This window comes from Pogoniulus pusillus, chromosome 5, assembly GCF_015220805.1.
Source record: "Pogoniulus pusillus isolate bPogPus1 chromosome 5, bPogPus1.pri, whole genome shotgun sequence".
Taxonomy (NCBI): Eukaryota; Metazoa; Chordata; class Aves; order Piciformes; family Lybiidae; genus Pogoniulus; species Pogoniulus pusillus.
In genome coordinates, this window is record NC_087268.1 from 24778961 (window position 1) to 24802812 (window position 23852).

Below are 23852 nucleotides of genomic sequence, written 5' to 3' on the forward strand. Positions count from 1 at the left end.
ACTTCGTAATGAAAAATCTTACCCAAAAAAAAGTTATCTTTAAGCAATGATTTTACATGAAGGCTTTAAATATCACATTATTTTCTTAAAGTGGAATCTAAAGCTCAGCACAGCATAGCAATGCAAGAAGATGCATGGGATTCTGACTGGGATTTACATGAGAACTTATTCAAAGAATGGACAGAAATAAAAGAGAACTCAAGCCACAGGTAAGTATTTTATCCCTGTTACTTTCTCAGGCCATAAATCACTATATAATTCTGTGTTATGTGTGCTCTTATAGGAGATTTCTTAGTATTGCAGTGCTCTTTGAGAGGGAGACAAGAACAATTTACTTGCCCTTCTCTGCAAAAAAAACCCGTATTAATAGTTAAAATCCAGTCATTTTGTCAAGTCAGGCACAATGCTGAAAGTTACTATTCACTGGAGTGTGCTGCCGTCCTTGAAAAGATTTCAACTGTGAGGCAGACTCAGTAGAAATTTCTGAAAAGAAGTTGTACTGTTTGTGCAGTATCCCTGCTTAATTTGTTTTAAAGTTGTAACCTCAACATTTCTCTAAGATTTTGTAAGGTGTTCTGTTGCTGCTGTTTGGAGATGATTTAATTTTGGTGAATTATCAAATTGTCTAGTATTTTGCTCAGAGCTGTGCTAAATAGGAGGTGATTCATGTTTGTTATTTAATATTTGGGAAAAGTCAAACTTACTTGCTGCCTGCTTTTTAAACATCTGCCTTCTCATACATAGAGTAATTTAATTCCCAAGGGACATGAATTTGCAGAGAAGGACTTGTGGGTGTTGGTGGTTGAAAGGAGGAGTATGAGCTGGCAGTGTGCACTCAGAGCCCGTAAAGCCAGTCATGTCCTGGGCTGCATCGAAAGAATTGTAGACAGCAGGTTAGGGGAGGTGGTTCTTCCCCTCTATTTTGCTCTTCTGAGACCCTACCTGTAATATTGCATCAAACTCTGGGGCCCCCAGTGTAAGAAAGACATGGACCTGTTGGAGCGTGTCCAGAGGAGGGCCATGAAAATGATCAGAGGGCTGGAGTACCTTCTCTATGAGGACAGGCTGAAATGAGTTAGGGCAGTTCAGCTGGAGAAGAGAAGGTTCTGGGGAGATGTTACTCTGCAGCCTTGCAGTACTAAAAGTGGGCTTACAGGACAGATGGGGAGGGACTTGTTATCAGGGAGTGTAGTCATAGAATGAAGGATAATGGTTTCAAACTGGAAGAGGATAGATTTGTATTGTATATAAGGAAGAAGTTTTTCATGGTGAAGGTGTTGCACTAGAACGGGTTGCCCAGGGAAGTTATGGATGCCTTTTCCATGGAAGTACTCGAGGCCAGGTTGGATGGGGCTTTGAGCAGCCTGATCTAGTAGCAGGTGTTCCCTGCCTATGGCAAGGGGAGCTGGAACTGGAAGACCAAACTGCTCTGTGATTAACAGCAAGTGCCTATGTCTTGTGTGGTCATAGAATCATAGAATCAACCAGGTTGGAAGAGACCTCCAAGATCATCGAGTCCAACCTATCACCCAGCCCTAGCCAGTCAACTAGACCATGGCACTAAGTGCCTCATCCAGTCTTTTCTTGAAGACCCCCAGGGTCATAGCATCAAGGCTACTATTTCAAAAAAAGTATGCTTATTTGCAGAGAAACCAAACTGCCTGTGGTTAAATGAGGTAATAAAAGCATATCTTATCACTTCTTTTATAATGCTGATCATAACTCCTCAATATATTTAATCTAAACAGAACCCTCTATCCACACTGATAACTTCTGTTGACTGTCACCTATACTGAGGGGACAGTAAAGCAAAATTCTGTTGAAATCTCTATCTGCAAAGTAGCAGCTGTAGCTGCAGTGCTTTGGTATTTTTTAATATATAATCTAGACTCTGTAATGCTTTTAAACAGAGTTAAAATTAATCATCTATCCAAGGCAGCATTCAGCAAAGGAGAAACTGCTTCTTCTGAATACTGAAAGAGGATATTTGGAGTTTCTCCAAAATATTTCTCTAAGTCTGAAGTCTAGCATTTCACCTATTTTGCTAGTAGCCTTGTTTCAGCGGAGTGTTGGAGAGCTTGTAGGAGAGCATGAGTCAGGTCTGTTGCAGAGACTGGTTAATAACAAAGGACTTCATTCAGTAATGGAAATAGTAGCTTGCCCCAAGTGTGACTACTTGAAACTTGCTTTAGGTTTGTTTGGCAGGAAGATAGGCACACGCACCGTGTGTCCATTGCAGCGAGAGTGCATGTACAGATTGGCTGTACACTGTGGGTGCACAGACACAATGGTTTTGGGAGAGTGGATGCCTGGCTGTTGAATTGGAAACAGTTTGTAGGAAGACAAATGATTCCTTTCTGCTATCTATACCTTCACAAAACATCAGTATATTTTGTTTTATTTTCCTTAGTGATCTGAATCTTAGTTACATTCTCAGAGTTTGCTTTTGCCATGGCAAGGGTTGGACGTATCCCAGTGGAAGATAAACTTTGTGTCTGGATGTCCAGAGAGCAGTGATTTAAGAGAAAAGCAAATACTCAAAGATTTGTGATACGTTGCATAAGTCTGCTTACCTTTGTCTATTAGTAGGCCATAACAGAACTTGGATTGGATGGGTAATAGCAACAATACTTAGAGAACATCTTTAGAATCTTGGAGTTGTCTCATACAGCGTGTTTTGGAGGTTTCTGTTGCACTGTTCAATAGCAGTACATATGGAGAGGTCTCATTGTGTTTTTAATTGCATATAGATATACCATTCTGTTTCTCAAACTTACATTTTCAGGGTGTGTTTAAGCACTACTTTTCCAGGCTTTTCTGATTTTACTCCTGTAAAGTAAGTTTTATAACTATTTCTCCAGATTGAATGCTGTATTTGAAGTAGACACAGATCTCCAGAAGGATGTCCAGTTGAAAATTACAGCAGAAATGTCCTGGCCTTCCATACTTAGCTCACCACGCCATCTCAGCTTCCCCCTTACCAACACCAACAGTTCATCAGTAAGTCATTTTAGTGATACTATCATTTGGTAGGGACTGTGTTTTAATAGCTGTTTCTAATTACATTAACCCCAATGTAAACTCTACAAAAATTGTCTGTCTGAATAGGAAGAAGAAATTTTTCTGGAAAACCCAGCTGATGTCCCTGTGTATGTTCAGTTCCTTCCTGTAGCGCTGTATTCTAACCCGTCCACCTTTGCAGAGAACATGTTAGAACGGTAAGTGCTGGTTGAGAGGAATGAGGCTGTTCTCACTCTGCAGCAAAATGTGTTTCACAAGAAATGCTCCTGCAGAGTATGGCAGCTCTGTTGGTTGATGGTTTTGGCTACTTGTAGAGTTTGACTCATTAAGCCAGAACAGAAATCTAGGCTGATTGCCATGGAATGCACATCTGTGTTTTTTTGCTAAGCTAAAACGATGCTAACGTTTCTTCCTTAAAGTTGAAGTATAAGGGGATAAGAAAAAATGAATATACTTTCAGTTGCTTATTGTTTGAGTCCTACCCTAAGTTCTTGATTTTGGCTGAAGTCATGAAGTGCAGTTATGCCATTATCTTCCCCAATCTGAGGAAAGTAAAACTGTATACTTGTTTCAGGTTTAACTTGAGTAAGCCAGCCAGTTTCAGTCTGAGAACTCTAGAATTCCAGGTCTTCAGAAATTGTGTAAGTATTTCAATACCTTCTTCAGACTTTTAAATTTAGATATTTTAATGTTTTAATAAGAGTTCAGTTGTACATGTCTTAATGTTTATGTACTAGTATGTGTGAAAAATGTGATGCTTCTTTTGGATATTTTCAGGGAATTAGGGAAAGTAGTATTTCTTCAAATGTGACCTTTAATGTAGCTGTTCCTGTATGCTTATGATACAGTAACATTGTGGCAGTTACAGGACAAGAGCATTTATTCATTCTGTAATTGATATAGAATTATTCTCTTCAATGTAGTGGTCAGAAGTTCTAATATTATCCAAGTACTGAGTTTTTCCATAGCTTTGTTCTTTCTTTTAAACTCTGAACTTTGTGGGCATCTTAAATGTGTGCTTTTCAAATAGGTCATGCCATGTCTTGAACGCAGTCTTTTCTCATCCAATGTATGTGCCTTTTCCTTTCTGATTGTAGTTAGTTCCAGATTAGCAGTCTGATGCTTGCACAGCATCTAAAGGCAAATTTTAAAAATACTCTTTTTTTCCCCCCAGTAGTTCCATTACATTTGGGTTTTACCCTTTTTTCCTTTCCTTTGGAAAAACCAGTATTCTAAAAATGTTTTAACAATGGAACTCTTTGAGGGTAGAAGATGTTGCATAATGGCTTAATGCTAATTTGGTGATAAATACGTATATTTAAAAAAACTTCTGAACCCTTTTTTCTGCTGTTTTATGAATCCCTGTTTTATAGGTTAGCTCAATTTAGCCTTGCTGTGTTCTGTTTATTGAGACTGTCGACTAATAAGTAGGGTGATTCTTCTGGTATCATGTTCTGGTTAAAAAGAACAGCATATGTCATTGAGTAGTGCACTTATTTATTACAAGATCATTTTCTAGCTAAAATATTATAATGTCTATTAAATAGATGTAAAAGATTCTTTTTTTTCCTAAAGTGTTATTTTCATTTCCCCACTCTCAAGGTCCAGCCACTACAAGGCACTGTAGGACTTACAAAGGGTCTGGCTCGTTATTCAGTTTTAAGTCTAATACTAAAACCTGGTGAGAGAAAGTCTGTCAAAGTGAAGTTCACTCCTGTTTTTAACAAAACTGTTTCATCATTAATTGTTATCAGGTATGATAGAGAATTATGAAATGAGTGTGAGCTCTTCTCATGTCTATATTTATATGCAGGGTCACCCTTACGTTCAGCTACCAGTGAGAACCTTTTGTTTTTACAAAAATGGTTGTAGAATCGTGTCTGGAGAAAGATTTAATTCAAATGTATTTGTGATATGTTTAATACTAGTTAAAATGTATCCAATACCTATATTCTAATGTAGTCCTCTGTTAGAGACACACTCTTAAATGCATGCTATACTGTCTAAAAAGTAGGGCCTCTTATTATAGATGCCATTTGCAAGATCAGGCTGCAATGCAAGTTCAAACTTTCTTGTGCAGAGATTGAATTGAGTAACTATTACACTGCTGTATCAGATGTGATACATTAACATAACGATGAAATACGAACTGTAACGAGTACTGCGTTGAGGGCTTTATTTGTATGCAACATTGTGATTTCTCAGTCTCACTGAGACTCCCACTATGTATTTCCATATTGTGGGGAATTAACTGTATAACTGCTGATCTCTATACTCCAGATTTGGGATGTATTTTCATAGTTTGCAGGAGCAATGGACTGCGTAATCCTTTTATTAATGTTTCTCCTTTTCCCTTATACACAGAAATAATTTGACTGTAATAGATGCCATAATGGTGCAAGGACAAGGAACAACTGAGAGCTTGAAGGTTGCAGGCAAACCTCCTGGTCCAGGAAGCTCTTTGCGCTTTAAAATCACAGAAGCATTATTAAAAGACTGTTCAGAAAGTGAGTACTTTGTGAGGTAGTGTGCTGAACAGAAAAGGAATTCCATTTTATGTCTGCAACTTGAAATAAGTGCAAATATTTCTCTTCCCCATTCTTAGTGTCCCAGAAGCTTAAATCCTTTAAACACAATGAAATGGCTTCTTCATTTAAAGCATGACATTTATCAAAGAGTGAAATAGTTCACCTCTTTCACTTTAATCTGAAAATTAGGAGGGAAGCAACAAAAACCTTTCATCCAACCTCGGGGAGAGAAGAAAGGAAGTTTACTAGAATAAGCTCCAGTTCCTAAATTCAAGTCAAACTTGATTACAGATGAACCTCTGTGTATTTTTTCCCCTCACACATTCAGAATGTGTGTGCACATAGCGAGCAGAGAAAAAGGTAGGGTATGTTCCATGATGAAAGTTAAATTCCAGCCAGGTTCTGCTCTGGGATCAGAGGTTTTCTGCTCTGTGGCCCTAGGCTTGATCCCAAGAGGAGAGCAGAGAGTTACCTGTATTACCAAAGGAACCAGTAAAAGAGGTTTGGTTGTATCTGGTATTAAAATCTACTTTGTTGCCTTTCAGATCTCCCGATGTATTTGTAGTTAATTATTACCTGAGATGATTCTGCTTGTTTTGAGGGGATGATTAAGAAAACTTCAAGTAAAGTTTACTCATTGCCCCTTACATGTTGTGGTTTAGGAATTTTTTTTTCAAATTAAGATACCTGTGAGTCAGCCAAAGATTTTATTTTTAAAACACACAAAAATAAGCTTTAACTCTCTTTGTGCTTTCCATGGAATACCACAACACTAAGCAGTGCTTACAGCTGTGATGATTTCTAGTGAGGCATCAGTGCTATCAGAGATTCAAGGGTTTGTGATTTTTCCCTGAAGACCTAGAGTACTGTGAAACTGTACGTGTGCCCTACCTTGCCAGTGGTGAGAGTCTGGCTTCAGAAATCCATTTCTGCAGATTGCATAAAAATTTTCATGGGCTTCACTAGTCTGTTTTCCTCCTAACTTACTAAAGGAACTCTCTTCTACTGTAGAATATGAATATAGCGAGGGATGTTTGTTTAGAATAACACTAATCTCTTTCTGCTGTTTGTTTCTAGAAATGAAATACAAAGAACCAAATTTCACACTGAGAAGAACATTTAAAGTGGAAAATACAGGGCAGCTGCAGATTAATGTGAAAACTATGGAAATCAGTGGCTATACATGTGAAGGATATGGATTTAAAGTAGTTAACTGTCATGAGTTTGCACTAAGTGCCAATGCCTCTAAAGACATTGTCATATTGTAAGTGTGTTTTCTTACATCTAAACGGAGTCTTACATTAGGAATCTATATCTAACTCTGGTTCAGAGGGGGAGGAAAAACCAAGTTGGTTAATTTCTGAGGTTTGTTACTTAAGATTTGAGTGTTTAGGGGTTTTTGAATACAACTGCAAAAGACATTTAAAAAAAAAAAACTCTTCTTGAATATGCTGTTTTTAAATAACTTCAAGTTTTCCTGTCTGACTGTAGTATTGTTACTATCCAGTAAGTATAACTAACTGAGTTGGAATAGTGTTACTATATGGGGTTTTTATACACTTCCTTCATTTGTGTTGTGAATGCACATGAAGTCTGGATTTTAAAGCATTGCAGTGTCTATAAAAGAGCCTCTAGACTAAATATTATTATCATCATGCACAGCATTTTAGTCTTGTGTGTTTTTCTTGTTGCCTGAATGTTGTTTGACTGATTTTGTCAATTTTTACTGTAAAAGATCTCTGCACCAAACCCTGATCTTCTAACCCTAAAGTTAACTATTCAGAATATGTTACCTCAAGAGATTCAGAAGATGCTTCTCTTCTATAAGAGGTTGTACAGAATACTGCAGGCAGTGAAACTTCATTAGTATTTCTACAACAGTCTTTGTGATGAGCCAGGAATATGGTGGTGATGTTTTTGGAAAGGCATGCAGCTGTGACTTAAAGGTGAAGCGTTTAAAAATGGTACAGCTCACATAGTGGTTGGCTGCTTTGCTTGCTTACAGCAGCTGATAATTTTTTTTGCTGCATTCATAACTTTTATCCTAACGGAGTGGATCAAAACTTCATTTGAGTTGTCATAATGTATCTTCGTATGGAGTATCAGCAGTAATCTGGTATCAGATGTGTTAATCATAGGTGTTTATGAAGTTGGTGAAACACACATTGAGATATCTGAAAAGCGTTTTCAAGTATTTTTAGGCTCATTGTCAATGATCATTAGATGTGCTACTAGAACTATTTATTATAAATAGTAGCTTGGCCTGCCAGTCATGGCAGTAGTAGGTGGACTTTGGCAGATATTTTTTGGTAATGTCTGAATAATACAAATCACCTCAGTCTTTCATGCTGTTCATATGAAAAGTCCTAACGTGCTTTACTTTGTTTTCAGGTTTACACCTGATTTCACTGCTTCCAGAGTCATACGTGAATTAAAATTCATCACTGCAGGAGGCTCTGAATTCATATTTATCTTGAATGCATCCCTTCCATATCACATGTTAGCAACGTGTGCAGAAGCACTACCCAGACCCAACTGGGAACTGGCACTGTACATAGTCATCTCAGGAATAATGAGGTAACGTGCATGTTTGCTCTTATTGATATATGTGCACTAACTACCATGGCTTGAATACACATTACAGAGCAGAACAGATGTATTCGGTATGTGCTGTAATTGGTGTAAAGTAAAATAATGAGGTGATAAAGGAGAACAAGTTAAAAAAATTCTACTATGAATTGAAATGGAACAGGTTGAGGTTGAATAGTGCTCACTATCTGCTCAAACCAAAGACAAAATAGTAAACTTGTTGCTTGGGCCTGCTTAAGTAAGATACATTAGGGTTAACCCTGGTGATGTGTAGTGTTTTGATAAATAATTAAGCCAAACTTGTATCAAATTAGGCATTAAAGCACTGCTAACAGTGAATTCCTGTAGAAATTTAATCATCCTTCTGAAGTATTGTGTTAGAGATAGGAGTTAATGACTGTAATGAGCTTAGCAGATGCCTTGGACTAATTTAACTTTGTTGCCACTTGTACGTGACAGACAACTGGTGATACTAATAATGGGATTTCTGAGAACCTGAAGGGCATTGTTTGCAGTGCTGCACACTCTGAGGTTACATAGGAGCTTATCAATGCAGGTTTTTTCTCAGTAAACAGATGCGTGTTGCTATGACTGGTTGAAAGATGAGTTGAAAGTTCCACTTTATTTTCTTAGTCTAGCCTTTATTTATTTGAATTCCGAGGTTATAAATGTTGTCCCTTTTCCTCTCTTGGATGTGAGACGCTCCTCCACTGCCTTTATCCAGAGAAAACCATAGCACAGAAATTTAGTCTAAGTTGTTGCTTATCAGTAACAACAAAAGCTGTTTTCCTTTTAAGCTTCTATCTTGGTGTTAGATGGCTGGTTGCTTTAGATGCCTGTGCTGAAGAAGTGATCTTTCCAGGTGCTGCAGATCCAAAGAATTATAGAGGATATGTAATATTTCTGCTTTTTTATGTAAAGATACAGAGGGTATGTAATATTCCTGCCTTTTTTAATGTTAAGATACAGCCTCTTAATGTTTAGGATGCCATCACATTGGGGTTTGCTAGTTGCCACTGAAACAATGCCTCCTTACTATTGTGAAGCTGTCCTTAATCTCTAGGAATTAACAACTCTAGGATTTTGTCTCATTCATGTTTATAATTTGATAAGACAAAGTTTATTTTGGCTTTCCCTAAGTAAATGTTGTTTTGGATTGTTACCATAATTGTGCCTCCAAGTTTTGCAGTCCGAAGTGATAGGATATGTGCAAACCCAACAAAGGAGCCAGCCCTTTCTATGAAGAACTTGCCAACGAGGCATATGTGTGCTCTAGGATAAAACTGCAAGGGGAAAGCTGAGGGTGTACCAAGGTCATTCTTGGGTGTCTAAACTGTGTTACTGGCTACTGTATGGTGTTGCTCACACTAATGAATTCTGTGAGTTGAATGACATGAATGCTTCAGGCTGGTTATATTAAAAAAAAAAAAAAAGACACAAACCCCTCAACCAGCACTGCTCCCACAACACCAAACCCAGAAAGTGCAACTAAGATAACCACAAAATGAGATTTGTTCTGTTTCTCATTTATCAAAACACCAAAGTTGGCTTCTGTGGAGGAAGCAGAATTCTTAACCTAGGGAGTGTCAGAGGAGAAGCGCTAAAGGTGTTCTGCTGCAGCCTCCCCTGTACCAACTCAGCATTGATAGAGTGAGGGCAGTGTTGAAGGGTTGAGGGGGAAGAGTGCCACCAAGCCCACCAACATCCTGTGTGCTCCATCCAAAGCTTTTGCAGCACCACGGGGTAAAAGACGTGGTGATACTCTTGTTAGTGATTCCTGTGAAACTTCCAGTGCCATGGATTGCAATTAACAAGTGAAAGAGATCGTACTTCGTTCATTGCATCCCAAAGATAATTCTGTCTTTGATGCATTGGCACCCATTGCAAGCGGTACTCTATGAATAGCAGCTTGTGTCAGCTTGTCTGAAAAATTCCCCTGTTTAACTTCTCTGTTGCTTGTTAACATCTTGGATGAATATTACCTTTCCTACCTTCTGCCATCTGGTTATTCATCTGGAATTCTTCTTAATCCCTGGAGCAGGGTAAAAAAGCACTGATAACCAGGTGTCATCAGGTGACTTGGTCTCCAGAGTTACCTGTGTTTTTGCTGGTAGTTAAAAGTTGATTTCTAGACTAGACTAGGTGCTTTTAGCTAAAGTTATGCCAGAGCTATCTCATTCTTTGGAGTGAATTGATGCTGCTTTTCAGACATTTGGATTAGAAAAAATGGCAGTCAGAACAAGGGGGAGAACAGAAACTGGAGCTGCTAATTTAAAGTTCTTCTCTCATAAACTTTCTAGGAAAATAGGTAAGGCAAGCTTTAGTCATTGTCTCTTCCCCCTGAAACTCCCACCTGTTAGAAGATGAAATTGATAGCAGTGTGATGAAGGTCTCTGGAGTGGTTTTATTGCTTCATTAAAAAAAATAGTTCACTGCAGTGCATTATGTAAGTGGAGAACTCCTAAACATGGCATTGCAGCAGATGCAGCTAGCTGTAAAACTCTGCAATTTTGGGCTCAGTTCTCCACAGGAGGATCTCTGTTTCTCAAATGGAGCTCTTGAGAGCTGCTGACCACTTTGATGCCATTTTAGTATTTCAATTATCTATTTTTTCTTTTGGATTAATATTTTTTCCAACTGCATGTCACACTTCCCTTCTTAGTTAGCAATGTGCATATCATACTAGACTTGGATATTTTATGTTTCTACCAGATAAATTTGTCGCTTTAATGTCACTTTTCAGCTTTTTAGTAAAGATACAAATTTTGTCATGTGTTAGATTCATTAACCTTAAAATGCTCAGCACTAAGAAATCCTTAGATGACTTCTTGTCTTCTCTGCAGTGTGCTTTTTCTCTTGGTAATTGGAACAGCCTATCTAGAAGCTCAAGGAATTTGGGAGCCATTTAGGAGACGCTTGTCCTTTGAGGCCTCAAACCCTCCCTTTGATATGGGAAGGCCACTTGATCTCAGGAGAATAGTTGGACTTTCATCTGATGGAAAGTAAGTATATATTTGGGGGTTTAGTGAGATATTCCCCTCATTTTTTCCCCTCTTTATAGGCCAGTAAGAAAGTAATACTTCCCTTTAGAACAGATGAGTAAGTAAAGATCTTCCCCCTATGAAAAGATAGCTTGCATTTAAAGTTGGATTTTTTTTTTTAAAGGAATATTCATCTCTTGGGGAAAAAAAAAGAAAGAAAAACCCAACAAAATCCAAATGGTCAAATTTCCCATTAATGTTCTCAAAAATTAAGGTACCTTTGGTGTCTTCAGTAACAAAAAGTTCTCCTTTCAGTGTTCCCTCAACACTTGTATTGACTGCCATTTTACTGTGGTTTTGTTCATGTGTTCAGCAAGCAAACAAACAGGAAATGGTAAAGGCTACAGACTTGTCAAGCAAGTTGTAGGCAGCTTTGTTGGTTATATGCCAAGAACACTGTAGTTCTTCAGTACACTGTGATTCTTCTTCTGTGGAAGTGTGGACTATGTTTAAACTCTTCTTGTTATTCCAGCTTGAATGCACTCGGATCAGATTCTACTCACAGTTCATCGAGGGGGATCTACGGAGTAGGCAGTTCATCTTCACGATCCAGTGCAGGGAATCATAAACAATGCAATGCAACAGCACACCTTCACAGCAATAGAAGTGCACCTGATGTGGAAAACATCAAATCCAAACCCAGTTCAAGCACACCTAATAGGACTATAGCACAAACTTCCATGCAGTCGGTGAACAAAGTGGGCCCCTTTACCTCAGATTCAGGTGCCACAACTCAGACTCATGCCACAGGCAAAAGAGCCAAGGGGACGAGGCAGAATCAGCAACTGATGCAGCAGCAGGCACCAGCTTTGGTGGAGCAGCCTCTACAGCAGCCTTCAGCATCTGGGCCCCAGCAGCCAGAGCAACAGACTGAAAGTGCTTTGCCACAGCTACCGCTTCTCAGCACACCTCATGGTGAATGTGCCAGCAGCAGAAGGCACAGCTCAGAGGATTCAGATCTCACTGGGCTCATAGAAACTATGGAAAAAGACTTTGACCACCCAGAATCCCCTTCCCCAGATGTGTTTACAGAGCATCCCCCATCTCCACTAGCAAAAAACAAAGGTAATCAGATTCTGGTTTTTTTATCAGGATGACTGATTATGTAAGCTACAGAACAAGATGTAATTATCTGTAAAGGTCATGTTTCCATTACATGGGAAGTGACAGCTTCTTGGCTCATTCCTACCATGCTGTATGGGCCTGTGGATTGAGAGCTTCCTTTTCTCATTTTATGGCAGTCAATTTCTGTGTGTAATGACAGGTTATGATTCTTTGTGCAAATTTTTTGGAACAATGTGATGAAAGCAAGTGTGAATATTTAGACACCTGACCCTTTGAAGAAGAAAGATGCTTTTGGTGGCTGCTTCTTTGCATTTGGGTTAGCACCAGGCCCTTCCAACTCCATCATTTGTGCTTGAGGCTAAGGGTTGAGGAAGGGAGAGTGTAATTGTCCTAATGAATTGTGAAAAATTAAATGGGAAGAAAAGGAGAAGGGGAAGAGAGGGAAGGTTAAAGCCCTGTGGTATCATAAGGGAATGGAATCCTTTATGTCCAGGCTTGCAACTGTAGAAAATCCTTGATACTAGTGGTCAGCAAATTACTATATGGCATGTGTGTTCATAAGCTTCATTCAACTTGACATGAGGTTAGAATTTAGCTTGAATTGTTTACAAATCTTTTCAGTTTTCTAATGCCTGAAGTATTGAATTTTATGCATTAGATTGTGTACATCAGACTTCTAAGTGTCAGTTACTGTTCCTCTTATGAACACTATGTTAGAGATTAGAACTCTTAAGATTTTCCATATTAACACTTTCAATTGTGTCCCCCACCCAGAGTTACTACATGATTATCAATTTAATTGAATATGCTTATTTCTAAATTATTTTTTCACTTTTTTTCTTTCACAACACTTGTACAGAGATGATGCTGATACTGTGTTGCTTATTAAATGTAAGAAAATGAATGGTAGGAAGGCATACAAACCCTGCAGCATCTGTATGATTACACCACCACAGAGGAAAGCTTCCCTCTGTTAAGTAGTAAAGTGCAGAGAGTTCTTAATTAGTTCAGACTGGATGTGCTGATGAATCTGGACTTTCAAAGTGGAGACTTTGAAGTTATAAGAGATTTGGGGATTTTGGTGAAATACACTGGTTTGTTTATGAGCTGTTTCATTTTTAGTGTAGACAAATGGATGAGGTTGGGGAAAGAGAGAGAATTATAGTCAGTTTGTCAGGTATTCATCTCATAAAGTCCACGTGGTCCTGCAGCAAGTGGCATGACTGTAGGCAGGTTTCATAGACAGCACTTACGGTAGCAAAGTGAAGTAATTGAGCTCTGGAAAACAAAATGGCTGGTGGTGAGGTTGCAGCATCCTCGTGGGCTGTGTCCAAATGGGTTTATGCTAGTCTGATCTGTGTACTGAATGTCTGAAAGGACTGGCAGCACTTAGGAGTGCATCTTTGATTTGTAGTTCAAACTAGCAAGTCATGCTTGACTACTGCTGTGCAATGCAGCTGCTACACAGTAAATAGGGACCACTGTGTTTGATTTCAAAAGGATATTCCTGATCCAAATGACATTCCTTTAGCAGTCTGTGTACTGGGAGCTTGCTCTAGCAAACTGATAGACCTTGTTCTAGCCTCTGATAGACATTTTTAATGCTAGATTTAACTGCATTTTCTTGAGATGGGTGATTCTCTTGATTTGTCTGTCCATTTCAAAAGCTGTTAAACAATGACAGAATAATTCTCTATCACTTCCATGGGTTTCATTTTTTGGTATTCCTTTCCTCTTTTGTAACTTTCTCCTGATCACAAATTTGCATCTTTCCTCCTATTACAGAGGCTTTGCACCATTTTTGCTTTGACATGGTGGAATACTGAACATTCTAAAATATTCTTTATTGAAGAATATGTCAAGAATGTTAAATTTTACAATCCAGGAAGTTTTCCTGACCTGGTCATCTAAAATCAATAAATCACATTTATGCAGTTGTAGAGTTTCCTTCTCTGGAAGCTCAAACCCCACCTGAATGTGGTCTGGTGCAACCTGATCTAGTTGAACCTGCCTTAGCAGGGAGGTTGGACTATGTGATCACCAGAGGTCCCTTCCAACCCCTACCATTTTGTGCCACTGTGTAATTAAGCCTTCACTTGAGTGCACTACTATGTGCAGGCACTGTGAGGATGCTCAGTCTGAAGGGCAGTATCTGTAAAAGACTGTATTGTAAAGTTGTGTCTCGCACCCAATGAAAGACATAAGAATACTGTGAATTCTGCCATCGTTTAAGAGGGTAACCAACAAGGCAACGGTCAGATGATGATGACTCCAGATGACTGCACTGCTGCTTCTTTGAGATATATTGCTCCTGCCTATTTTGCGAGCCAGGACCTCTGGCTTGATTTTGAAGGTTCTTAAACCTCTCCAAACTGAACTTGTACTATGCTACATTTGAAGAAGCCTGTAGAAATTGAAGGAACAATTAATTCAATAATCAATTGTTGAAATAGCATTCTTTACTTGCATGTGAACTGCTTCAAGAAACTTGGTTAAATGTGCCCTGAAATGTTTGAGATGCAGTAATAAACTATTTTACAGACAGCTAAGTCACACTCCTTAGAATAGTACACTCTGGAAGAAAAAAAAAGGTCAGTGGGAGAAAGTACACTTGGCTGTCAGATTTCAGGTTGTAGAGAGTTGGGATTTTACATCTTTGCTAGACAAATGTGTTTTGTCATTTTTCTCATCCACTCTAGTACTAATGCAAGTTGGTTGTCTTTTGGTTGGTTTGTGTTGGTTGGTTGATTTTTAACTGTCAAGTATGCTAGACATTTCTGGTTCTCATTTGTTCACATGATAAAGCTTGTACCAGCTTCTGGAGTTTGTTTAAATCTAGTCTTACGTGGTGGAAACTTACAAATTCAATTCTAAGGTGTTTAAAGGAAATGCCAGGAAAAGTTGGTAAGAATTATAGGTAGTTGAGTGCCCACTGTCTACAGAGAGGTAATTGAGATAGGGCTCAGGAGCTTAAATGTGATGGTGGAGATCAGGATTCTTAAGGTTTGACACTATTGCTCAGCAGGTGGTATGAAGTGGCTTTAAACAGTGTATCTTAACAGACTACAGATTTCAGAGGTTTAATCAGGTGGGTTAGCCTCTAAAGCGAAGCAAACAAGCCTATCTCTTAGTGCTGTTGCTGCAAATCTGAAGCATCCTTATCTCCCTAGGGAAAGGGAAAACACTTCAGCGCAAGGCTAAACCACAGAAGAAGCGGGAAGAAAAGGATAGAAGAGGGAAAGGAAAGCAACAGGAGGATGAACTGAAGGATTCCTTGGCAGATGATGACAGTTCCTCAACCACAACTGAAACCTCCAACCCAGACACAGAACCACTTCTCAAAGAGGTATGGCATAGCTCATAAAAGGAGGCTTGTGTGTAGCTGGTGGGTTATCTTTTGGAGCATCAGTACAGTCTCTTCCCCCAGCTTTCACGTACTGTAACACTTAACAAAGAACACTAATTAAAAACTCTTTCCTAATCCCTGCCTTCACTTCTTCTTTACAGAGTTTCCTCCTCTGTTTGAACATGCTTGAATCATGTAGGCTTGGGACTTAAAAGTGCCTTAGCGACTGCGACTTGAATAAGTCATCAGTTGTCAGCAGTATAGTGGCTAATAGGTCCTAACCTATTCTGTTTGTAGAACAGAATGACAAAGTATGGACACTAAGTTTATGGGATAATTAAAGTGTGTGCTAAAACCATGTGTTTTGTCAGTTACAGAGGGTCAGTTCATGAATGGTAACTTGTCAAGCAGGTAGCTTATTTAATTACCTTTGACAATACCCTTGCCTTTATTTACTCATTTGACATGCACGCTTCTAAGTAATAAACTAAAACTCTAACAGTTGTTGTAGTAAGTTGTCAGGTTGTCTTAAATATGTTGACCTAAAGCATTTGCTAGGCAACCAAACAGAGCAAAAGTAATCACAAAGAGAAGAAAGCCAAGCCTCAATTTTTGCATCTGAATTTTGATCTTTGGGTCTTAGCTGGGGAAAGAAATAAATCTGTCATATCTTTTACAAGTTTAGTAAGTTTGCATTTGAAAATCAACTTTAAATCTTCAGGATGGTTATTAGACAGTATACTTGTATGCATAAAGTCTTAGGGAGAAGGTACCCCCTATTCTTTGCTTTGTTGAAGAGTCTGTTCTAGAAGGCTTGGACTGCGTACAACAGGTGCACTCTGTGCAGGTCTCAATACAGAGCTAGCATCTTTCTAAGCAGGCTTAGAGGCTGTGGCCTGAGGATCTCTGTATTTGCGAATATCTCATCTGCTTGAAGCACATTAATTTGCTAAATATTTCAATTTCTACTTCTCCAGATAGGAAGAGATGGACACCACCACTGCATAGGTATACTCAGTGAACAGCCCTATTTGTGCTATGTGTGTGTTGTGATGCAAGAGGGACTTTTCACAAATACTAACATCTTATAATAATGTCTTTATATAGGAACCTGAAAAACAAAAGGGAAAAACAGTACCAGAAAAACCTGAAAATGAAACAGTTCAAGTAAAACAGAAGACTAAAAAACTCCTAACAAGTACCAAGAAAGAAATCCCTGTAGATGTGAAAACCAGGTAAGCCTAACAACGGCTGTTCATGCTTGAAGAGAAAATGGATTGATAAGTCTGTGCATTTGACTGTCGTGGTTGCTAGTCTGGCTAACGCCTACAGCAGATACCTTTAAGTAGCTTCCTTTTACCTGATATCAGGGAATATCTGAAGCTTGTAAACAACAAATTATTTAATGCAAATAAAATAAGAACTGAAGCCAAAGAAGAAAATCAGGTAAAGCGATGTTAAACTTTTTGTAACGCTATTTCTTGTATGTGATACTGGTTACTGTTTCTACAGGAGTTTCTAGTGACAGCACAGTAAGTCAGAGCTAACATGAGTGTCTTTAGTTGCCCTTGGTGAAATTACAGCCATGCAATTTCTGGTTTTCTATCATAGAGTAGGATCAGTCTTGGATATGTTATTAAAGGAGGTGACTGCTGCTGCTGCCCATCCCTTTCCCTTACTGGCAGGCGGTGCCTGCAGCTTATAGAAAGGGGAAAACATTAAGACCATTAGAGTCTTACTATATCTGTTTTTTTTTTTCCTGAAATCAGATCTGTATCCAAGTGCCATAGAAGCAGACTTCACCAAATTGGCATGGTACATTGGCTTGTGTTTTCCCTGTTGCTGTAATTAATACTAGACCAACTGGCAGTAGTACTTAGTATAAATTGATTTTCTTCAAAATATTTATGAAAACACTGCCTGGTAAAGTCTCCTTATTTATTTCTATCATGGTCTACTTCCCTTTATCACAAGTTCGTTATACATAACAGTATTCAAAGGCCACAATGAGAGCTGGTTTGGAATTTTTCTGCAAGAAATGGGTAAAAGTAATTCCTCTCTAGAAAGGCACAATCTAACTGGTGGAGGGCAAAAAAGTACAGAGACACATTAATTTAGTAGTGGGTATGAATAGTTTCATGTCATCAATTAAAAGATGATCTTGTACATTCAGGGCAATAGCATATCAGGAGGATGTGATCTAACAAGAGAGTATATGAGTAGAGTAGAAAACCAGTTGTTGCCATCTCTTGTTGTCACTGTATAATAAAGCAGGTTTCATAATCCTGGAGCTCCAGGGTGAAAGCTTCTCATGAAAGATGAGCGAGCCCTAATAAGCATGTAGAGCAGTGTTGGGGAGAAAGTGAGCCAGGGCTAGAAAGGGTGGAGTTGCTAATAGAAGAAACAGAAAATCTGCTTATAAATTTGAAGATGAGCACAAGTTTGATGTAAGAAAGCAAAAGGAGAGCAGTCTGTTGTAAAATAGTATGGCATGTGTATGGGGGGTGTGTGTGTATATATATATAATCTTTTATATATATAAAAAAATACATAGTTTTTAATGTGTGTATATATAAAAATATCTTTAGCACTTCAGAGAGCTTAAAAATAAAATGGATCTCTGTTTTGATTTAGTTCCTTGGAATTGTCTTATACTCCCCCACTGGAAAACAAGCAGCGCAAAGCCTTTCCAGCCAGGACACCTACACACCACCTTTTGATGAATGCGCCTAAACCAAGAAACCTCCCCAAAACAAGAGGTAGTTTGAGGCTATCTTTTATAAATACCTCGGGAATTTTATTTAGTTGTTTGTAACCACTTTTGAGTGCTTAGTTTAAAGTCTGGTGTGTGAAGAAAGCTCTTCAGTTTACTATCCATGGACTTGTTTTTCTTCTGTTTTAATAGGTCCAAACAGTAAGTTAGTGGAGAGCAGGCCATCAGTATTAGCAAAATTTCCCAGTGGTTCTGGACAGGAGCTAGGAAACACCAGCAGCTCAGAAGGAGAAAAGGATTCTCCACCACCAGAGTGGGACTCTGTGCCTCTTCACAAAGCTGGCAGCTGTAAGTAGTCAGAAGAGGATGACAGAATTAGCCTTCTGCTGTGAATCTTGTCTTGGTCTACTTACAGATCTTCCTCTCTCTCTTTCACTGCATAGCTCTGCTCACATTTTCTGCAGGAGGCCTCATTGGTAGCATCTGGTACATTTTGGGTAGTTTTAATAATGTGTGGGCAGAACACAGGCCCTTTCCCAATTCTTCAATGATGAACAGGATTGAGAAGCTGCTGGAGAAATTGAGGAAATGAAAATTGCGGCTCAAAACCAAAATACACTTTCTAAAGCAGATGGGGTTTTGCTTGGTCAAGTCTGCAGCAGCCTCAGTTGGAACTAATCAACTGATTTATCCTTGAGGGAACACTGAAAATGGCTTAATGCAGCGGTTAGCATGGGACACTATTGCACACACTTTTTGATTGTGCAGGAACTGATGCACCTTCCTCTTGGTTGCAAGTGAAAAGAGTCATCCCTCTCCATGGCACTGTTAGGAAGGATCTTTCTTCTGTACAAATCAGTTTATCATGGTGCATTTATTGCAGTACAATCTCTGTGAAAATAGGTAGTAAACCTGGATAATGGTAGCGGAATATAGAGAAAGAGCTGCTTCTCTGGGAACAGCCTAACAGCCTTTGTCCCAGTTCCTCAGTTTGAACAGAAAGGATAGCAAGAGTTTGCAAAGCCTTTGCTGTGATGTAAATACAAGATGTTTTGTGTTTCTCTTTTACAGCTACAGACAACCTTTACAAACTCTCCCTGCAAACCCTGAATGCAGATGCTTTCCTGAAACAACGACAGCCCTCACCAACGCCCACCTCGCCATCTCCTCCCCCGCCTTCCACATCATTTGCTTTCGGGCCACGAGGAGGCACTTACAGCAGCATTGTGAACAGCAGCTGCAGCAAGTGAGTCCAAATCTGCACCTCCTACTGATTTCCAAAGCACAGAACACTTGTGGAAGCTGTGTGCTTCACACAGTGCATCTCCCATTTCTCAGACCCATTTCCTCTTCCCATGAAAACTGCTTTTTGGAAGGCAGTACTGTGTGCATCTTACCATGCTATTTATGTTTTCCTGGGCTTTCTTCTGACTTAGTAGATTGGATGAGCATGCACTGATGTGAAATGTTGAGCTATTAACATTTTGATGAATACTAGCTTAAGTTGCCTTTTTGGACTTCAGCAGTTTGATTGCAAAAATCCTTATTCTTTCTTTTTTTTTTTTTTTTTGGCCTTCATCATCTTCTCCTTTAAGTGAACTGAAAAGCAAGCAGCCTAATGGTACCAAACATAAACTGGCAAAGGCAGCTTCTCTTCCGGGCAGGAATGGTAACCCCACTTTTGCTGCTGTAGCTGCAGGTTATGACAAGAGCCCAGGTACTAAAACCAATTTGGAGTTTTAAGTATTTTTGAATATTTCCTGAACGTTCTGCTGTGTGGGTTTTTTTATTTTACTCATTTTACATATGTGTTAAAAAATTCATTCTTACAGGAGGCAGTAGCTTACCAAAGGTTTCTCCAAGCAAGACAGATGCTTCCAGCAATAGCAGCATTTCCCACACAGTCGTTGACAGTGATGGCTCTGACAGGTAAACAGGCAAATACCTAGTAACCTGGAAAAGAAAGCTCAAAGCTGTTTAATGGCATTCTGAAGGTAGCGACAGAATTCATCCTGTTGTTGTTTTTCTTATGGTTTGTTTTTTCAAATTTTGGGCACAGCATCTCTCACCTTGCAAAAAAATCATTTAGAACTTGCAGCTGACTCAGAAATCGAGAGAAGGATGTTCTGGATTCGGCGGGGACTTTCCCCTCCTCATTCCAAGTAACTCAACAGTCTCATGTTCCCTGGGTGTCCAAACAATGAGAAATCACTTTGGCTCTTCCAGCATCGAAGAGTGCTTGCCAAGGTCACTTGAAATAGTTTGCAGGCAGAATATCTCACAGTACAGCAGGATCTTTTACTCCCAGTTCTAACAGTGAGATTGGAACTGTCACAGGGCTTTCAGTGTTATGAGGAGGAGCAGAACAGAGCTGTGCTCAGTCATGTTCCCCAAGGCACAATGTCTTCCTGTTTTAGCAACGTTGTCTGTCTCAGTTGTAAAAAGTGGTGAGTGTCTGGTAACCTTTCTGGACTAGGAAAGATTTAAATTCAAGTTTCAATATGCAAAGGAATTGCTTTTCTTAGCAAAATTTTGGGGGATGGGGTTTTGGTTTGGTTTTGTAAATGTTTATCACTGGCTCTAGTTAACTCATCTGTAGTTTCAACAAGCTTGCCCACACATTAGAGTGTGCAAGCATTTGTCTCCCTTTTGAGTGGCTCTACATGTTAGCTGCTTATCAAAAAAAACTGCACTATGGCTTGGACCTGACATGTTTTCTGAAGAAGTGATCAGAAGAACTACTCTCAGGTTTGTGCTGGAGCTCAGTCTACAGATTAAAGAGCGTGTTGTCTATAGCAACCTTGCTTCAAGGTTGTTATATACACAGGAAAATGGTATTTCACTGAAATCTTCTGTCAAAAAAAGTAATAGGCTGATTTCCTAACTCCTCTCACCATTGCAAAAATATGACACATGTACATTTGTGCATCACACTCTTAGTAGTACCATATTAACAGCTTGTGTGTATCTTTCCCATTACTCCACAACACTTAGTTCTGGCTTATGGAGTCCTATCAGCAACCGCAGCAGTCCTGACTTCACACCTCTCAACTCCTTCTCTGCATTTGGACATTCTTTTAACTTAACTGGAGGTGAGTTGTTGTTTTCAAATATTTTTTTCCATATTCATATACATGTCAAGAGCTGGTGTGTCTCCATTCCACTGGTGTAAGTATTCCCATCCCTGCCCTCAAAAGATGATGACTCTGTAGGAAAGCGTATTTGAAAATCTGGTGGTGTATTCTGTGTCTCAGCCTACTGAGAGTGGAAATTCTTCAGCGTGCTTACTGTGCTGGAAATAGTGGCTTTTAAAAATGTCTGTTTCAGTAAAGTTCCTTGCTATTGGGGTTTTTTTCTTAGTTCTCTTGCCACCTTCCTCCTCTAACCCCTTGCTCTGAAACTTTAGGTCTCAAAAGTGTGCCACTGGGCTTGTGGTTTCCTGAGCACTTTATGCCCACATAGGTTTATAAATGAGAGCATGGTCCATCACTCATGCTGCTTTCCTCTGGTGTTGGTATAGCTGCATGATGAACTGATTCATACTAAACCCGGAAATTTGTTCCTGTATTTAAATATTAAGGTGGGCCTTGATGCAGGCAGGCTGCATTGTAGCACATGGATGTTCTGTGCACTTAACTGTGTGTGAAGATGCATGAAGTGGCTGCAAGAATTGGCCAGCCATGCAAATGTGTGTAACATTTGCAAAATGGATTGTATGTCTACTGAAAAATGCTGGTTATCTGCAGTCAGTAGCAGTTGCTCTTGTGGGGTTCTTTTAGCGTCATTGGCAGCACTTGGCACCAGTGGCTCTGAGGGGTGTCAGAGGAATCAGTCCTGTGTGCAGAGACCAGGTGAACTCCAAGTGCTAGTGCTGCCATCCCTTTCTCATAAAGATGAGATCTGGACTGGGGCACAGGCAGTGCCACCTCCTATACCAGGAGCTACCTGGGAGGGGAGAACTGCAGGGCAAATGAGTGCTGTGGATTCCAAGAGGCTCCTTCAGCCCTGTCCCTTACTCCACGCTAATCATCATTCTAGCTTTGTACCCACTGTAAGATATAGGGCACATGAGATGAGATCTGCATTACTGTGACCTTTCCTAACTGCAATTCTTGCACTGCAGCAGAACTGGATGACAAAATATGTGACATGACTGAAAAGTATTAGTCTGCTGCAGCTCTTGCAAAAAGAGGAAGAGTAACAGACTAATTTTTATTTTATTTTTAGAGGTTTTTAGCAAACTTGGTTTGGCTCGATCTGCTTACGGGCAGGATGTTCAGAGAAACTGGAGCGAATTCAATAATGTTCCATCATCCATCTGGGATCCTTCAGCTACAGATTCTGTACCCTCCTGGCCGACAAACTCAAGCTCCCCAACTCATACAACTGCAGTAAGTATTCAGTCCAAATGCAGCATTTTAATACTGTTACCAACCTGTTCTGTGTCTGCCATCCATTTTTGCTTAGAAGATTTTTACATTTTGGGGAAAAGAAAGCCACTGAAGAATAAAGGAAAAGGAAGTTAGTTAACTTAACTACACAGGAAGACAAACATATGTAAGTTGACATGGCTTTGGCCGAAGAGTCATTAGCCTGCTCACTCACAGGTAATAAGTCATTGTAAATTGATTCAAGTCAAAATGTTTATCAGAAGAGCTTCCTGCAGTGCTTACAAAAGTGTGTTCCATTACCACATGCTGTAGGATTGTGGAAAGAGCAGTTCTGCTCCCATTGCACGGCTGGACATTGCCTCTGTCACGTCCAGCATGATGGACAGTTGCAAAATAGCCATTCTGATCACTTTCAGACTTCCCGAATCCAGTGTTGCACCTACCTGTAAATTAACAAAAGGTGAAAGAAAATAAAATTAAAAAAAACAATGACTTATCTAGAAGACCTTAAATGTATTCCCTTCAGCTTAGTAAAAGCACTAGAGCACTGAGCATAACATGAAGCCTTTTAACCTGACAACGTTGATGAAGATCATGAGTACAGCCAAGGAATAAGAAACCACAGCTTTTACACAGGTTGTCACTGTTGTCACCCTTGTGCCTCTGTCAGAAAACAAAACTTGCATCACAACAGCTGTCTCCAGCTGAAATAGTCCTTCATCTTGTCTTCTGAAAATGCTCTTGTAGTAACAGGCAGTGTTTACTTCACCTGGTAGCAGTTCAGATCAGATGGGGGAAGGTGAAGAAGGTCACACAGCTGCTTAGAGACAGTGATCCTGCCTTTGTGATGCAGTTACAGCTGTAGCTGCAGCCTCACTAAAACTGTTTAAGAAGAGATTTTTGCTTTTTGGTCATGTGGAGGGCAGTTGAGGACAACAAGAACAATCTCTCTAGCTCCTTAATCTACTTCCTATATGCTCCTGAAAAATACCTGTTTCACTGCTTGAAGAAGCATTGAGACCAAAGCCAGACAAATAGTGTAGAAAAACTGTCAAGTCTCCCCCTGACAGGAGAGTGAGGCATTTGAAGAGCTTATTTAAGGACAATATCACTTAATAATTAAACAAGCAGCAAACAGACTGAAATGTTCACAGTCTT

The 23852-nt window shown here is 39.5% G+C and overlaps 1 protein-coding gene and 1 long non-coding RNA gene across 5 annotated transcripts in view; one reads left to right on the forward strand and one right to left on the reverse strand.

The window, feature by feature from the left end:
• TMEM131 (transmembrane protein 131) overlaps positions 1 to 23852 on the forward strand; it is a 97110-nt gene that overhangs the window by 70161 nt on the left and 3097 nt on the right. For both annotated transcript variants that reach the window (XM_064143533.1, XM_064143534.1), the window contains 19 exons: positions 92 to 209; positions 2862 to 3000; positions 3109 to 3218; positions 3596 to 3662; positions 4624 to 4775; positions 5386 to 5528; positions 6627 to 6813; positions 7941 to 8126; positions 10982 to 11140; positions 11652 to 12244; positions 15415 to 15590; positions 16698 to 16825; positions 18225 to 18349; positions 18496 to 18651; positions 19375 to 19549; positions 19899 to 20020; positions 20136 to 20232; positions 21298 to 21395; positions 22531 to 22694. In XM_064143533.1, the coding sequence (XP_063999603.1) occupies positions 92 to 209; positions 2862 to 3000; positions 3109 to 3218; positions 3596 to 3662; positions 4624 to 4775; positions 5386 to 5528; positions 6627 to 6813; positions 7941 to 8126; positions 10982 to 11140; positions 11652 to 12244; positions 15415 to 15590; positions 16698 to 16825; positions 18225 to 18349; positions 18496 to 18651; positions 19375 to 19549; positions 19899 to 20020; positions 20136 to 20232; positions 21298 to 21395; positions 22531 to 22694 (3095 nt within the window). The remainder of the gene's footprint in view (positions 1 to 91; positions 210 to 2861; positions 3001 to 3108; positions 3219 to 3595; positions 3663 to 4623; positions 4776 to 5385; positions 5529 to 6626; positions 6814 to 7940; positions 8127 to 10981; positions 11141 to 11651; positions 12245 to 15414; positions 15591 to 16697; positions 16826 to 18224; positions 18350 to 18495; positions 18652 to 19374; positions 19550 to 19898; positions 20021 to 20135; positions 20233 to 21297; positions 21396 to 22530; positions 22695 to 23852) is intronic.
• Positions 20177 to 23852, reverse strand: part of LOC135175435 (uncharacterized) — a 28175-nt gene continuing 24499 nt past the window's right edge. Inside the window, exons 3-5 of one of the 3 annotated variants that reach the window (XR_010302361.1) lie at positions 22739 to 23137; positions 20373 to 20770; positions 20177 to 20256 (exon numbers count right to left, since the gene is read on the reverse strand). This is a non-coding gene — a long non-coding RNA (uncharacterized LOC135175435). Of the gene's footprint in view, positions 20771 to 22687; positions 23138 to 23852 lie in introns of those variants that run through there. The other 2 variants (XR_010302360.1, XR_010302359.1) reach the window with 2 other exon arrangements.